General features: G+C 45.0%; 1 protein-coding gene across 2 annotated transcripts in view; it reads left to right on the top strand.

Annotated features, from left to right (window-relative positions):
• BRCC3 (BRCA1/BRCA2-containing complex subunit 3) overlaps nt 1-16,928 on the top strand; it is a 28,659-nt gene that overhangs the window by 3,319 nt on the left and 8,412 nt on the right. For both annotated transcript variants that reach the window (XM_088466996.1, XM_088467006.1), the window contains exons 2-5: nt 1,516-1,636; nt 8,728-8,814; nt 8,915-9,003; nt 12,962-13,017. In XM_088466996.1, the coding sequence (XP_088323122.1) occupies nt 1,516-1,636; nt 8,728-8,814; nt 8,915-9,003; nt 12,962-13,017 (353 nt within the window). The remainder of the gene's footprint in view (nt 1-1,515; nt 1,637-8,727; nt 8,815-8,914; nt 9,004-12,961; nt 13,018-16,928) is intronic.

The following is a 16,928-nucleotide window of genomic DNA, read 5'->3' as shown; positions in this document are numbered from 1 at the left end:
CTACAGCATTCTGAAAATAACAATTCCTATATGAAAATGCTGCATTTTCATATATTTTCTTTCAAATACTGGTGAAACCTACAGTTGACTAATTTTTACCCTTATTTCTATTTTTGTTTAATCTTTTGCAACTGCATTACAAAATGAAAGCACACACTACACCACCTTTCGCTCCCAACCATTGACTTGCCCTCTGCTTTCAAATCTCTTATTGTCCCTGTTCTTAAGAAACCTTGTCTTTGCCCTTCGTCTCGCTCCTCTACTAAGCTAGTGCTCTGCTCCCCTTTGTCTTGAATTAGTTGTCTTCAACTATCTCATCTACTTTCACTCCTCTCATCACTTCTCTTACACTCCTTGATCTACCTGTGGCTTTTGAGACTGTTGATCACTTTGACACACTTTACTCCATTGGCCTTTATGACCCTGCCCTCTTTGGGTTCATCTCCTACTTCTCAGATTGTTCTTCAGTGTCTCAGCTTCTGACTCTTGTTCCCCTCCCTCTTCCTGTCTTCATTGGGGCTAATGCGATTTGTCATTCATTAGTGACTTTAACTGATTTAAACTGGCAGCAGGAAGCAATGCTAAATCAGGTTTGTTTAGGACTGATGCCTGTGGACACTTCTTTGGTCAAAACCACCAATCATCAGGGATTTGACAAACCGCTGTATAGTAAATCTAGCCTTTGTTGTTCACCCCAAGGTTATGTTTATGGCCGTGATCTCTTCGCTATGTAATAGACACCTCCTCTCTGTGAACCCATACTCTCCTTCAGCCTTTACTACCACCTCTACGCAGATAACACCCAAAATCCACCTTTCCTCCCCCCATCTCTCACATTCTGCCCTATCCTGCTAGTCCACTTGCCTCTCCATCAGGTTGACTCAAAGCTTCTTTAGCATGTCCAAACTTCATCTCCCTTGCAAATAACAACTTCATTACTGCTGCTCCATATTCCTTGCCTCACCCTACCATACCCTGCCACTACCTGCAATCCTTTCAAACACTCCCTCAAAACTGACTTCTACATGCACATCTGTCCTACTTCCTTCTAATCTAGACTCATGGCTGAAATGAATTGGAACGCAGGTATTGGGTGGAAGAATAAGCTTGTTACTCACTTTAGAAAAGAAAAGAACACATTCACTTTCGCCCAAAATAATTTTCGTATCCTTCGGCTTGTTGTAATTCTATATAACTTAATTTATAGTGTAAACACTTGGATTAGAGGTAGTATATTAGCCTAATAAATCTTTTTTTGTTTTTCTGCTTGATTCTACCTGGGCTGAGCGATCTCTCAGGTGTCATTCCATTCAATTTATATTTGTTCATGAATCATTTTGAGACCATTATGTAGGCTGTTAGGGCCAGGATGGTTAATGTTAATGAAGATGATTGTGGAATTTGGTCAGTAGTAGTGCATTATTCCTGTGATACCATTGGTGTAAACTGGCACAGTTGTTTTAATGAATAACCAGCAGTGATGGCTATAAAATAAATTGTTATACTGTCTCACAGGTGGACACACAAAGAGTTGTGCACATTCACTCGGTGATCATCTTACGGCGTTCAGACAAGAGGAAGGATCGAGTAGAGATTTCGCCTGAGCAACTGTCGGCAGCTACTACAGAAGCTGATATATCCTAAACTACGTGTGTGCATATGTATGTATGTGTGTGTGTGTGTGTGTGTGTTCTTTGCAGCTTCCTCAGCTTGCAGTAATACCTTGTTGAATCGTCGGTAGGATACAGGCACTCACAATTCACAGTATAAATGCAGGAATTACTTTACACCCTGATGTAGATTCGAACTAAAATCAGGTGTAAGTTACTCCAGAACTGCATGTATCACTTATTTATGATTGGCACCACAGTAACTATATATAGCCATTTACTAGCATACTGCCTTATTTAAATTTTGAGATATAATTGACCTTGAAAGACCATCATGGTTATGAGCATTGATATAGAGGATGGCAGGTTTGGAAGAAAGAATCTCTGTGTGCACCCTATATTGTCTATCAGTTTGCAATCTAGGACAGTTGTGTACACAGATTTGAATGGACAAATATGTCGGCCGTCGTATCGCAAGTCACATAGCAAGGTGCTTTTTGTATGGGCTGCTTAAGACTTTCTACTTCAGGGTCCATAGGGTATCCACAGGATACCTTTGGGTATAGGTGATGACGTCAGGCATCGGGCACCATAGAGTTAAGTTTCAGCCTCCCAGGATGCACTAGGGTCCCCCTCCTATACCCCACCCCCGAGCCAAGGCATCTCAGTTTAGTTTGGTGCCCGGCCGGAGTCGGATGCACCTGTTAGAAGGGGGCCATGAAGAGCCCTTGAAGTTTCTTCAATACAGCTGTGGCTGCACATCTGGAAGTACAGCATGGACAGTCAGTCCTGACGTCCATGTTGTCTTCCCTACACCCCCGCCGGTACCAGAACGCCGGTACTGATCCGGGGATGCTGGTAGGCATCTGGGGTCATAGCTAGCGGTGACCCCAGATGTTTAGGACCATGGCCGGAATCAAGGGGGACAACAGGTAAGCAGCGGGGTCCCGCGGTGGGTCCCCGCTGATACATGGTCCCGAGTCCCCAGGCAGGGGGCTCCCTGGGGACTGGCTGCAGCGTGGAGCCAGGTTCTAACCTGCGCTTCCACTACTCCCCTGGGACAGCAGGACCGCGGCAGAGCGGTAGCGCTGCGGCGTCCCAGGGGTTAAATCCATGCCAGGGGAGCGCGCCTTCCCTGTCTCACAGCCGGCGCCTCCCCCGCTGCACACAGCCCTCTCTGCTCTAGCTGACTGGTCCTGTGTCAGCGCTCCTCCCCCAGGCCGGCCTCCTCTCTGCTCCTCGGTGGCCATCTTTGGAAGAAGCATGGTGAGCGCTGCTGGACGCTGATGAACGGTGGCATCGCGGTCTGGGTCCCCCTGCATACCTCTCCTCCGTTGGATTAAGGTCTGTGTATGCAGCGCTGTGTCCTACCAGGCTCTGAGTCTGTGTAGTTGAGGATCAGCGCTGATGGTGCAGGAATTGATTTCTTTGCATTGTATGTGACCAATGCTAGCGTCTGCTTCCTGTACTTTCATTTTCTATCTGTCAGCATTTAACTGTCCCTGTTCTTTCTGCTAAAGCACTTGCGGTGCGGTGCTTGCAGGGTGGTCTCACACTATACTAACGAGTATCAGTGAGAGGGGTCACATACTTTCCATTGTGTCTGAAAGTGATTTTCCTCTCCAGCTTTTATGTACTACATGCAAGGTACCTATAGCGGAGGGGGACGGTACTGCGGAGGGACTATGTCGACAGTGTTATTCGTTGACGCGGCTGATTACGGTCACGGCACACGGTACAGGAGCCGCCCTGGGCTTGTTTTGCCAAAGCGCTTACAACCCTCGTGGGCCAGTTAGCTCCGCAGCCTGCCTTCACTCAGATGGGTTTGTCCCAGCAGTCAGTGGTGTCGTCACCCATGCAGGGTTTCCCAAGACAATTGATGGTACCCCACAGTCTCCCTATTTCCCCTCCTCAGGTCTCTCATAAGCCTGCGTGGGTTAATTTGTTAACAAGCTCTGTACAGCAGTTGTCAGAAGTGTTGAAAGGGGAGTCTGTGATGCGGCCTCACAAGCGGCCGGTGGCGTCTCTGTCTGCTCCTTATGAGGATGACGACGGGACGTCCGACGATGGGGAGATTCTGGATCTTTCTGACCAGGAACCTCTCCGTCCTAAAGAGTCAGACGCTAAGTCGAAGGTGTATATACATGGCCTTATTCGTGCAGTCCGTACTGCTTTAGTTATTGAGGATGAGGAGCCTCCGGTATCAAAGTCCAAATACGCCTTTTTCAAGGACGTTAAAGGAGGTACCACAGTGTTTCCTCTTTCGGGGCAATTAGTTGACCATCTAGAGGAAGCGTGGAAACAGCCAGGCAAACGATATCAGCCTCAAAGGCGTTTAGCAGTGGCGTATCCATTTGCGGACAATTATTTTGCCAAGTGGGAGTCCCCTCCACAGGTGGATTCTCATGTGACACGCCTTGTCCGTAGTGCCACATTACCCATGCCATCCATGTCCTCCCTTAAGGATGCTACGGACCGCAAGGTGGAGATCTGCCTGAAGTCCGTCTATTCCCTTGCGGCGGGGCAGCACGGCCAGCTGTGGCCATTTGCTGGATTGCCAGAGCTATGGAGCGCTGGGCTGATACGTTGGAGGCGTCCTTCGATTCCGACTGTTCGGCTGAGCAGACGGAGTTGATCGGCAATCTCCGGGATTCGGCCACTTATATCAACGAAGCGGCCTTGGATATTAGTACCCTGGCGTCTTGAATTTCTTCGGCAGCTGTAGCTGCTCGTCGCACATTGTGGTTGCGATCTTGGAAGGTGGACGTGGATTCCAAAAAGGGTTTGGAAGCGTTGCCTTTTAATGGAGAAGTTCTCTTTGGTCCGGACCTGGACAAAATTGTAGCCACGCTGGCGCAGCCAAATCGGCATGTCTCCCGTCTGCTGCAGTTCCTTCCGGTTCAGGTACGCCGGCCTTATAGGGCCCAGGGTAGGCCTAAACCACAGTCCTTTCCCCGACAGGCTGGCCCCAAGAAATCGGCCAAGCCCCGGAAGCAGGCCTGGAGTACCAGACGTCCGGCCCCTAAGCCAGATGACAAGCCTGCGGCCTGACGGTCCGGGCCTCCCTTTGGGGGATCCCAAAGTGGGAGACCGCCTGCTGCAGTTCGCCCGGTGTTGGTCGGTCACCACGACGGACACTTGGGTTCTCGAGGTGGTCTCACACGGGTATGCCCTCTCCTTCCGGCACAGACCCCCGGCTCGATTCTTCACCACGGGTCTACCATCAGACCGGAACAAAGCCACGGATCTGCGGAAGGTCTTGCACACTATGCTCCAGGCTGGAGTTATAGTGCTTGTTCCATTCTCCCAGAGGGGCCAGGGTTTCTATTTCAATCTCTTTTTGGTGCAGAAACCCAATGGGTCGTTTCGTCCGATTCTCAACCTCAAAGCTCTCAACAAGTCTTTGCGGGTGCCTAAGTTTCGGATGGAGACCCTTCGGTCCATCATTCGGGCGCTGGAACCTGGGGACTACATGGTGTCGTTGGACATACAGGACGCTTACCTGCATGTCCCTATTCTTTTGCGCCATCAGCAGTTCCTCAGGTTTGCAAACCGCAGCAACCACTTTCAGTTCCGGGCGTTACCTTTTGGCCTGGCGACAGCATCACGTGTTTTCACCAAGGTGATGGCGGTCATGGCGGCTTCCCTGCGGCTGCAGGGAGTCCACATGTTGCTGTACTTGGGCGACCTTCTCTTAGTGGCAGGATCTCCGGAGCTCCTTCTGCGCCACTTGGACCTGACCATTGCGCTACTGCAATGGCACGGCTAGTTGATAAACTGGCAGAAGTCCACCCTGATCCCGTCTCAGCGGATTCTGCATCTCGGAGCCTTATTGGACTCGGGACAGCAAAGGATCTTTGTGACGGGGGAAAAGATCTCTGCCTTACAGTCGAGGGTGCGCCGTTGTCTGCAGAGGCACCGGGTGTCTCTGCACTCGGTAATGAGGTTACTGGGCTCCATGGTGTCGGTATTCGACATGGTGGAATATGCCCAGTTTCACTCCAGACCTCTGATCCTGTCCAAATGGAATGGACTGCCTCTGAGTCTGAAGTCCCAGACGTTGGTGCTCACTCCGGAGGTTCGCCTGTCTCTAGCCTGGTGGTTGCAGACGACCCATCTCAACAGGGGTCGTCCGTTCTGGGTGGCGAATTGGGTCCTGTTGACAACGGACGCCAGTCTTCGGGGCTGGGGAGCGGTCTCGGGTTCACACTTGTTCCAGGGCAGGTGGACTCCAGCAGATGCAAACCTTCCAATAAACATCTTGGAACTCCGAGCGGTTTTCAGTGCTCTCCAGCAGACACATCGGGTTCTCCAAGATCACCCAGTGCAGGTCCAGTCGGACAACGCTACCACCGTGGCCTACATAAACCGGCAAGGAGGAACCCGAAGTCGGGCGGCTCTCCTAGAGGTGTCTCGGATCCTGGTATGGGCGGAGCACAATCTTCCGGCCATATCAGCTGTCTTCATCCCGGGAGTGCTAAACTGGGAGGCGGACTTTCTCAGTCGCCAGGACGTTCATCCGGGGGAATGGTCCCTGCACCCGAAAGTTTTTCAACTGCTGGTGGACAGGTGGGGTCTTCCAGAGATCGACCTCATGGCGTCCCGGCACAACAACAAGTTGCCGGTGTACGGGTCTCGCACAAGAGACGAAGAGGCGTCTCTGGTGGATGCTCTGTCCGTCCGGTGGACGTTCTGGTTTGCTTATCTATTTCCTCCGTTTTCCCTTCTTCCACAGGAAATCCGGAAATTCAAACAGGAAGGAGGGACGCTCCTGTTGATAGCTCCCGCATGGCCCAGACGGCACTGGTTCTCAGACCTTCAGGGTCTGTCCGTGGACAGTCCTCTGCGGTTACCGCTCCGACCGGACCTTCTGTCAAAGGGTACTTGTCTTCACCCGGACCTGACTCGGCTGTCTTTGACGGCGTGGCTGTTGAGACGGCCATGTTAAGGTCCAGGGGGTTTTCCAGCTCTGTAGTGCGAACCATGCTAAGAGCTCGGAAACCGTCTTCCGCGAGAATATACCATCACGTGTGGCATTCTTTCTTTCAGTGGTGTCGACCGAGAGGTTATGCACCACGGGAGTTTCGTCTGTCTCGTGTACTCGCCTTCCTACAAGCGGGACTAGACCACGGGCTTCGCCTTGCTTCTTTGAAGGTGCAGGTTTCTGCCCTGTCTGTCTGGTTTCACCGTAGGATTGCTACAATCCCTGATGTACGTACCTTTATGCAGGGCGTTCTGCGAATTCAGCCACCTTTTGTTCCACCTGTTGCGCCTTGGGACTTGGCTGTGGTCCTGAGAGCTCTCCAAGGACCGCTGTTTGAACCACTGGGCTCAGTGGATCTTAAATGGCTTACAGCTAAAGGTGCATACACACGATCAGATTTTTTCTTCAGATATGGACGATAACGATTTAAAAATCGTTCAGTCGTTCATATCTGAAGGAAAATCGTTCATATCTGACATGCCTGAACAATGGACGATCAACGATGCGCGTTCCCGTTTGTCAGATAACGATATCTGACATCTGATGGGTTTGCAGTCAGACTTGGACGATTCCATTCATTTTAATGCAGTCAAAAATCGTTCAAATCGTTCACAACTTTGGTCAAATCGTCCAAATCGTTCAAATCGTTTAATCGTTCAGTCGTTCATCTGACAAATCTGACAAGTCTGACAAATCTGACCGTGTGTACGCTCCATAAGACTGTTTTCCTTCTGGCCATAGCTTCGGCCAGACGTGTTTCTGATTTAGGGGCTCTCCTGTAGACCCCCTTTCTTGATTTTTCATGGGAACAGGCCATGCTACGCACTCGTCCTGAATTTCTTCCCAAAGTTGTTTCCCAGTTTCATGTTAACGAGGAAATAGTTGTTCCAGCTTTTAACTCACCTGGCCTTTCAGTGGGTGAGGCCACTTTGGATGTTGTGCGGGCCTTAAGGACTTATGTTGACCGCACTTCTTCGTTTCGGAAGTCGGACGCCTTGTTTGTCCTCTGTGGCTTCCGTAAAAAGGGTTGGCCTGCTTCAAAGCAAACTTTGGCAGCCTGGATCCGTATGGCTATTTCTGAAGCTTATCTTCATGAAGGCCTGCCGGTTCCTCCTTCTGTGACGGCTCATTCCACTAGGTCTGTGGGTCTTCGTGGGCAGCTCGACGTGGTGCCTCTGCAGTCCAGATCTGCAAGGCTGCTACGTGGTCCTCTGTCCATACCTTTGTGAGGTATTATGCGTTTGACACCTTTGCCTCTCAGGATGCTTCCTTCGGGCGGCAGATTCTCCTTTCAGCACAGGAGCATCCCCACCCTTAAAGGATACTGCTTTGGGACATCCCCAAGGTATCCTGTGGATACCCTATGGACCCTGAAGTAGAAAATATGAGATATGGTAAGAACTTACCCTTGTTATCTCTATTTCTACGAAGTCCATAGGTTTCCACAGGACTCCCGCCCTGTCGCACCTGTGCTGCAGATGGGCTTTTCTCTGGTCACCGGTTTTTCCGTCTCCCTCTGGTGAGAATGTGATTCTTGTGTGTGTCCAGATCTTTATTCTCTCTCTTCCTTCTCCTCCTCCGTCCTATGGCTTGGTACCTAACTGAGATGCCTTGGCTCGGGGGCGGAGTATAGGAGGGGGACCTTAGTGCATCCTGGGAGGCTGAAACTTAACTCTATGGTGCCCGATGCCTGACGTCATCACCTATACCCCAAGGTATCCTGTGGAACCCTATGGACTTCGTAGAAATAGAGATAACAAGGGTAAGTTCTTACCATATCTCATATTTTTATATAAGGGAGCCCCATAGTTGCTGTTACAGTAAATCATCCTCTTTTTATTTACTTTTTGTTTTAGTGTGGAATTAAATAGGGTCTATGGTGTATTTCAATATTTAATTTGGTATTTTGTGGTGGTCCTGTAACTTTTTTTTTTTTGTTTATAGCAGTTTCTTTACTGTTTGGTACTCTTACAAAGCTGTTTTTTTGTCTGTGATTGGCAGAACAATGCACGCATGTCAAATACAATAAATGTTTGTGAATGAAGAGTGCTGTAGCTGTATTTGTAATATACATGTTTCCTTGTGATTTTATTATTATTCTCCTACTATGTTTCCCCTTAACACCTCTGCACAGACTGACGGAGATCACTGGACGCCCCGTGCGAGTTGTTGGCTGGTATCACTCCCACCCACATATCACTGTTTGGCCCTCCCATGTCGGTGAGCGTCTTGGGGAAATATACCTGAGGGAGTATACGTAGCTGTAATAGAAAGAGATGAAGGTGGCTCTCATGTGTCCCCTCTTGTCCTTCCCTTCCAGATGTGCGGACTCAGGCCATGTATCAGATGATGGATGTTGGGTTTGTTGGACTAATATTCTCCTGCTTTATAGAGGACAAGAACACAAAGGTCAGTTATAGGACTGAGGAATTCTATATGAGCCATCATTCAGTACATTCAATTTTGGACTAATATTTAACTTACCGTACTATACTGATGTATTTCTAGGAAGGGTATTGTCAAATTATTGTATTTTAGGACCTGAATAAAACCTTTTAGGATAATTTTAAATACAAAGAAACATGTTGCTTTGAGTGTAAAATATCATCATTTAAGTACATCAATGAATGATGGCGAAGCTCCATGTAATTGATGCTATTAGTGTGCCATTGTTTTAATAAAGTTTCATTTATAGTAATATGTTTTCGCGATAAACAGGCTGCTTATCAGGGAGTTTTGAATAAATATAATAGCCCCTGGGGGATGAATCATCTGCTGTAAGTTAGCACGGCTAATTAATTTCCCCCATAGTGTGTGAGCAGCGCTTACAGTTGAGGTGGAAGGGGATGGTGCAGGACACTCTCTTGACCCCCTTGTTGTCACTTAAGGCAATGTGAGTAAATTGAGCATTGTCTAAAAAATACTGCCATGCCTCCCCAGCTCCTGACTGCAGATAGACACAAAGGTGAATATGGAGACATTGGAGCCAATAGAATCCATAACCATTAGTATGCTGTTACTGGCATCAAAAACACAACACACACTGTTAAATACTTATTAGCAGCTGTAGGTGACTGGCCCTAAGCAAAGAGTAACTGTGCGAGCCTTTCTAAATCTTCATATCTATATGTGGAGCTGAATATGTTACTACTAGTAAATATGTAGATGTATTTTCTAATCTCCTTAGGCCAAAGCAATGGTGGTCAAAGCTTCCACTGATCAAATGTATTACCAGTTACTTAGATGTTGCCAACACTCAATGAGAGAACAGCTTTCTCTTTGAGTGTTGAGTGTTGTACAGTCTTTCACACTGAGAACAAGGATACAGTAGTTAAGTGTATAGCGATAATGAACTGTTGTCATCGCTAATTAAGAGTAGGCAGTAAATGTTCTTTTAAGAACGCTTCTCTTCCTCATGGCTTCTTATGGTCCTTTGGATAGAATAGTTGTGGTTGATCCTTGGATTTCCCAAATGATCTCCCAGCCATCTGTAATCGGACAGAGTGGGACAATGTGACTTCTGGGAATTTGTTTATTTTAGGGATGTGCAGGCTCGGATAGTTTTGCACGTTGAAGTCCAGGAATGATGATGTTCGTCCATGCAAGATGACGTTTTGCCTCTTTCTGAGTTCCGTTTTTTTGGAGGGAAAAATCCGAACTCAACGTGCAAACTCGAACCTATCCGAGCCTGCACATCCCTAGTTTATTTACTTGTGATTATCATAATAACATATTCTGCAGAGTTTCCTTTTGCCTTGGAACTGTCAATGCATATGAATCAATGCTGCTACATGCTCATTGATGAACTGAACAGTAATGAGACTTTACTTTGGGGCTGATGCAATTTTGAACACAAGTTAGGCGTAATTGCACCTGTGTTGTGTGCATGGAACTAAGCTTTAATATTCGCCTGTATGTCGAGTTGTACGCGCCTCTGTGGCTGTACCACCCCTATCTGTACGCTTGATTTCATAACCCTCATCAGTGCCAGTGCACACTTTCACCAGCTCAATCCCTGGTGCAAAAGATCCATCTGAAAACAGCACTAATTATGTGCATCTCAGAATTCTGTCATCGCGCCTTCATAACATGCAACCGGCCCATTACCACCCATGTACACCTCTTCATCTGGAAGTGGCAATGCGACTGAGGGCCTGATTCAGCAAGGATCGCATAGAATAGAGTAGATTTATACACGCAGGCAGCTTTGCAATGCGATCCTTGCAATGATGCAGCAGGTGGTGGTGTATGACACCCACTGCTGCATTTGCGATCCCTGAGCTGCGACGGAGGTCGAAGGCTGCGAAGATCGGTGGTCGCGATGGTGGGTGGCCGGCCAGCTGAGTACGCCACAGCTTACTCAGGCTGGACGGTTTGCGAGCCCAGCAGACTACGTCCATGCAGTCCTTGGGCTGACCACTCCCGGAAAACGTCAACTGTCAATCAGGCGGAAGCATTCAAGGGCTTGTGTGCATCTTAGCAAGACCCATTCTGCGCACTCGCAGATCCCCGATAATACTTGCGTGCACTGCTGAATCAGGCCCTGAGTTGCTTTAAGACTCTGCATCTTCCGTACTTCCATACGCTGGAGTCTGTAGCATGCGCAGTGCGAAAACCCCTAGGTATGGCCACAAAACTGACCTGCATTCACCTGTGCAGCAGCCCCTTTGTGTGACATAAATATCGTGATTATGAAGAGCAAATCCACTTGGGAAATATATTAATGTATTAGAGAAAATATAAATCTGCACATGAGTAGATGTAGTCTAATGCTGCTTGTGCAAGTATGACCTACTAGGATATTACTGGTAATTTGTGTTTAAATGGGAATACTGATTTTATTTTTTTATTTTAGTGTTCTCCCCAGAAATTTTTTCCAGCTGGGTGGCAACAAGAAGTTGCCGGGTGGAGGAACACGCAATAATAAAATGATTTAAACCCTGACCTTACAATGATGTAAACTTGAAATAACATTTTATATATTAATTCTCCTCTTATTCTTAGAGGCCCAGTTGTCTGCAGCTTTTTCATAATCAAAGTCTATAGGATCTGGTCCCTCTAGTGAAATCGTCATCACGTTATTTTAGTGCTGGCCCAACAGAATTGATTTTTTATACAGCTCCACAGATACAGTGTCCCCACTGGCAGGCTCCACAGATACAGTGTCCCCACTGGACAGTGCGCCATTGCTTTTATACAGGGGGAGGGATCTCTGCCCTCCAGCCTGACACCACCCTGTGTGATGAGCCGAACTGTACACCCTACTGCCCCGCGCCCTCCCTCCACCAATGCGCCAAGTCCCATCACCCAGAACCCATACTAATGTGTCCTTATTGTCGGCGGACACAGATGCCAGAGGGACTGGGGGACTCCGACGGGAAGAACATGTGAAGCTGCCACAGCTCGGCGTCACATCCGGTTTCCGTGGCAACAAAGACACATTGAGGGTGACCAGGCAACGGGATGCAGCGTATTGGGGCGGCGTAAAGTGCCAGGGCAGTAGGCTGTTTCTTGCCGGATGGTGCGCCCGCAAAAAACAGCCTGGGGAGAACACTGCCATTATAGATCGTTCTTAAAAAACTGAGTGATCCTTGTAGTTTTTTAGCATTTGCAGATGGTCGGTATATAGAGAGAAGTATTTGCATAATCTAAAAGCTAAATAACTTAATTTAAGGCTTAGCTTAGTCTTGGTCTGCTCTAGTTATTCGCATAGGAGACTTAAAGAAAAGACTTACTCAAGCAAAGCACAACAGCAAGACAATGCAATTACATTTATTACACACTACAACAGGCTTTCTACAATCCTTGTTCATCAATTATTGGAATTAAAGTAAAGAAATCTTTGAGAGAGGATCAAACCTAAAATAGCAAATGTTAGAGCTATGGTTAAGTTGGATTCAATTTACACATGTATATTAAAATTGATATAGATGAACCCCTTTTGTCCCAGCGCACTGCAGATGTTGAAATGGGGGAAAATTACAGAGGCGCTCATTGTTGGTAACTGTTGCTGGAGCCAGTAGGGGTGGAGCTTGATGACATCATTGCGTTCTCGGCACAATGAGTTAATAAGCCCTGCCCCTTCACAACAGAAGTCCATTATAAAGTGCTAGGGCATGCTGGGAGAGCACTAAAAGCTCTTTCCCCAAACCTGGCACCCGAAGACTTGGGGGAACCCTCATTTGAAAGACCCGCGTCCTCTCTTTGAATTGCTGTGGACCCTAAGAGGTTATTCATTAGTCTGCTAATCGGAAGGGGAGGGTATTGGGGGAAATCACAAAAGTGTATCTTGTTTGTAATATTTCATTGTTCAATTTCTCATCTGACTTTCATTTATGTTGCTCATTTTTCCACCCCAACTACTCAGACGGGACGTATTCTGTACACCTGTTTCCAGTCAGTCCAAGCCCAGAAGAGCACTGAGTGAGTCATGTTATCATTCCATCTTCTATTGCTTTAGGTTGAACTGTACTTCCACTTACATCATCTTCTAGATCTGGGTCTTTTTTCCCCCCATATATTTTGTTTCTGTTTTTATTCTGTATATTTTTCCATTTACTGTGATGTATCTGTCCTCCTTTTGCTATTTTTCTCCATTTTCTGAGGCATTCGCTGATTATTATTTGAATGATGCAATGCTCTGCTGTACTGGACAGCGGGGAAAGCAGGTCATATATATAAAACAAGGTCATTCTGACAGTGGGTATTATGGCGGTGGAGAGAGTACATTAGTAATGGTAATTATCAGTGGGAGTATGCTAAGAGGTCAATCCTATTAGGTGCGAGTTGCGATTTTCACTCCAAATTCGCATAGCAAATTCATTTTGCAATCCAATTAGCACATCGCACTGATCAGTCAGACTGAATTCGTAACTTTCCACTCGCACCTCCCTGAGGGTGAGAGATGGAAAGGAAAATCTTTATTTTAAGGTTAAACTGTGGGGACACTGTGCAAGTACCCCTTGGACATCTCCCCTAATGACCAAATAGGCATTTGGAGGTTTCTAATTAGCTTATTTAGTCCAATAATTACATGTCATTTATCGAGGTAAAAAAAAAAAAAGTCCTCAAATTACCACAAAATCAACTTTTTCGTTAGTTTAGGCACCCCAAATATAATTACAATAATTTTTTAATTGAAAAATAATTGTTTTTATAATTTTTTTTCCAATTTTTCAAGGTGCCCTCAAAGTACCCCAAAATCACCCTTTCCTATTTTTTTTTTTTTTGCATTTTTTCGTTTCATTCGTTTGAGATTAAACTAAAAAAGTTTGTTTTTTATCATTTTCTTGCATTTAAAAAGAAAAAGCACAAATCAGCCATTTGACACAATTTCAAAACCTATAGTACCTTCCTACTGGCCACAAACAGTCTTCTATACGGTCCAAAAAAATAACAATAGGAGGCGCTGCTCAAATATATAGATAATTTATTAATAGTTCTCAACATTAATAAGACCCATATATATTCATCAACTGGTGTCTTTCCTATTAATTTACCAAATGGTCATATAATAGACATGCATGCACACAATTAACATGAAATAAATTTTAATATTATTTAAAACCAATACATTTAATATATATCGCTAAGCCACAATAGCTTGATATTAATAATTAGAATCCAATATATATTGGCCACTCAATTTTTAATTGGTCATAACCTTCTGCAATCAATACCTCTGAAGACAGTGTATCACCTAGTACACTACTCAATTAGTAGTTGCTTATAATCCTTTGCTGCCAATAATGGCCTCTCCAATTAGTATTAATTAGTAGTCTCAGTCACATGCAATATAGTTTGTAGGATCCAATGTTAGTACCTAAGCATGCTTATTACTTATCATTTTTCATAATTACCACATATGGCTTATCTCACGTTTTTTTCTGTGATCCTCCTTAGTAATTATCCACTGTCCAGATTTATAGAGTGTATCGAGCCAATATTTGATCAGCCTCCTCTCAGCCTGCTGCCAGAGTCTCCACAGTACAGACTGGGGAATTGATTTTAAATAATGCACACCTGTTTTGGAGAGTAATCTCTCACTTTACTCAGTAGCCCACAGAATGACTATAATAGCCTGTTGTATTGTTTCCACTGCACAGTCTAATGGAATGAACTCCACTTCTTGGGAGCAGATTTCTCACTCCTCCTCAGCGTGGATCGCAGGCTGGCTGTGTATGATCTCCACTTGTGTGGCCACAGACCTCTCACTCCTCCGCAGCACAGATTGCAGGCTAGCTGTATATGATCTCAGCACTCTGCCCTGTTCAGTTACAGGCTGGCTGCGTATGGCCTCCACTTTGTGGTTACAGACCTCTCACTCTTCCGCAGCATATATTGAGGACTGGCCGAAAGTGGTCTCAGCGCTCTGTCCTAGTCGTAACGCGTTTCCCCGCCTCCTAATCAGCGGCTTCCTCAGACGAAAAGACGCAATGATCCATACTCTCACATGAGCTTGTTTTTATATGTCGCTCCCATCCTGGCTCCATTGCCTACACCTGTCATCACAGCTGGTACATATTTACCATTCCTCCAGCTCTCATTCACCGGATGCAGACCATATATGGCTCTCCTAAACTTTTAGCCGGAAGTCTTGCGTTCCAGCGGCCATATTTGTTTTTAACACATATTTATTAGATTCTATTTGCATGTTCGTTCCAGCAGCCATTAAGCTTTTAATACAATTTCCTATACTTATACTGCATCAATAACCAATGCTAAAAAAACTATCTATAAATTAATATATTAAATCAAGAGACAGACCAATATTTTAATAATTAGATACCATAATAAATAAAAATAAATACATAGATAAAAATTAATAAATAAACATAAATACATCTTAAAATCCATCTTTTACCTCACCTCTCATATATGATTCATTTATCTGGGTATACTATAGAAATATATAATGTACACAAACAATTGTATACATACATAAATATATATATATATATTTATAAGAATTGTATACTGTTTGATTAGTTGGTAGATATAATTATTCAATAATTCATCAATATGTCTTTTATGTTCCATAAACCTAATTATTATTCCTAAACCTAAATATTCATTTATTGATGAATTCTAGAACCAATCCGTTATATAAACATATTTCAGATTGTCAGGCTGTATGGATAGAATAAACATAGTAGCAATTGAACAGGTTAATAAAACAGCTAAGGGGGGGGGGGGGTGATAGGTTTAACCTTCTTTGTAGGCGGGAGGCTTTTTGGATATATCAACTTAAGACTTTAGATCCAGGAGGCCTTAATGACACCATCGAACTAAATAATATATGAAATTTATGAATTATTATCCCTTATAATCCCTTACATTTATTGATATTTATGTATCTCTCTCTATGAATATTCAGAGTGCTATATCTATGTGGTATTTCTGTCTATTAATTTTTTCCTGTGAATATAGATCAATAGATTATTGAATAATTATATCTACCAACTAATCAAACAGTATACAATTCTTATAGTTTTTTTATATATATATATATATATATATATATATATATGTGTGTGTGTGTATACACTTGTTTGTGTACATTTATTATATATTTCTATAGTATACCCAGATAAATGGGGTCATATATGAGAGGTGAGGTAAAAGATGGATTTTAAGATGTATTTATTTATTAATTTTTATCTATGTATTTATTTATATTTATTATGGTATCTAATTATTAAAATATTGGTCTGTCTCTTGATTTAATATATTAATTTATAGATATAGTATTTTTAGCATTGGTTATTGATGCAGTATAAGTATAGGAAATTGTATTAAAAGTTTAATGGCTGCTGGAACGCACATGCAAATAGAATCTAATAAATATGTGTTAAAAACAAATATGGCCGCTGGAACGCAAGACTTCCGGCTAAAAGTTTAGGAGAGCCATATATGGTCTGCATCCGGTGAATGAGAGCTGGAGGAATGGTAAATATGTACCAGCTGTGATGACAGGTGTAGGCAATGGAGCCAGGATGGGAGCGACATATAAAAACAAGCTCATGTGAGAGTATGGATCATTACGTCTTTTCGTCTGAGGAAGCCGCTGATTAGGAGGCGGGGAAACGCGTTACGACTAGGACAGAGCGCTGAGACCACTTACGGCCAGTACTCAATATATGCTGCTGAAGAGTGAGAGGTCTGTAACCACAAAGTGGAGACCATACGCAGCCAGCCTGTAACTGAACAGGGCAGAGTGCTGAGATCATATACAGCTAGCCTGCAATCTGTGCTGCGGAGGAGTGAGAGGTCTGTGGCCACACAAGTGGAGACCATACGCAGCCAGCCTGTAACTGAACAGGGCAGAGTGCTGA

This window comes from Taudactylus pleione, unplaced genomic scaffold, assembly GCF_031769625.1.
Source record: "Taudactylus pleione unplaced genomic scaffold, aTauple2 ptg000009l, whole genome shotgun sequence".
Classification (NCBI taxonomy): Eukaryota; Metazoa; Chordata; class Amphibia; order Anura; family Myobatrachidae; genus Taudactylus; species Taudactylus pleione.
This window is presented reverse-complemented; position numbering and strand designations above follow the sequence as displayed.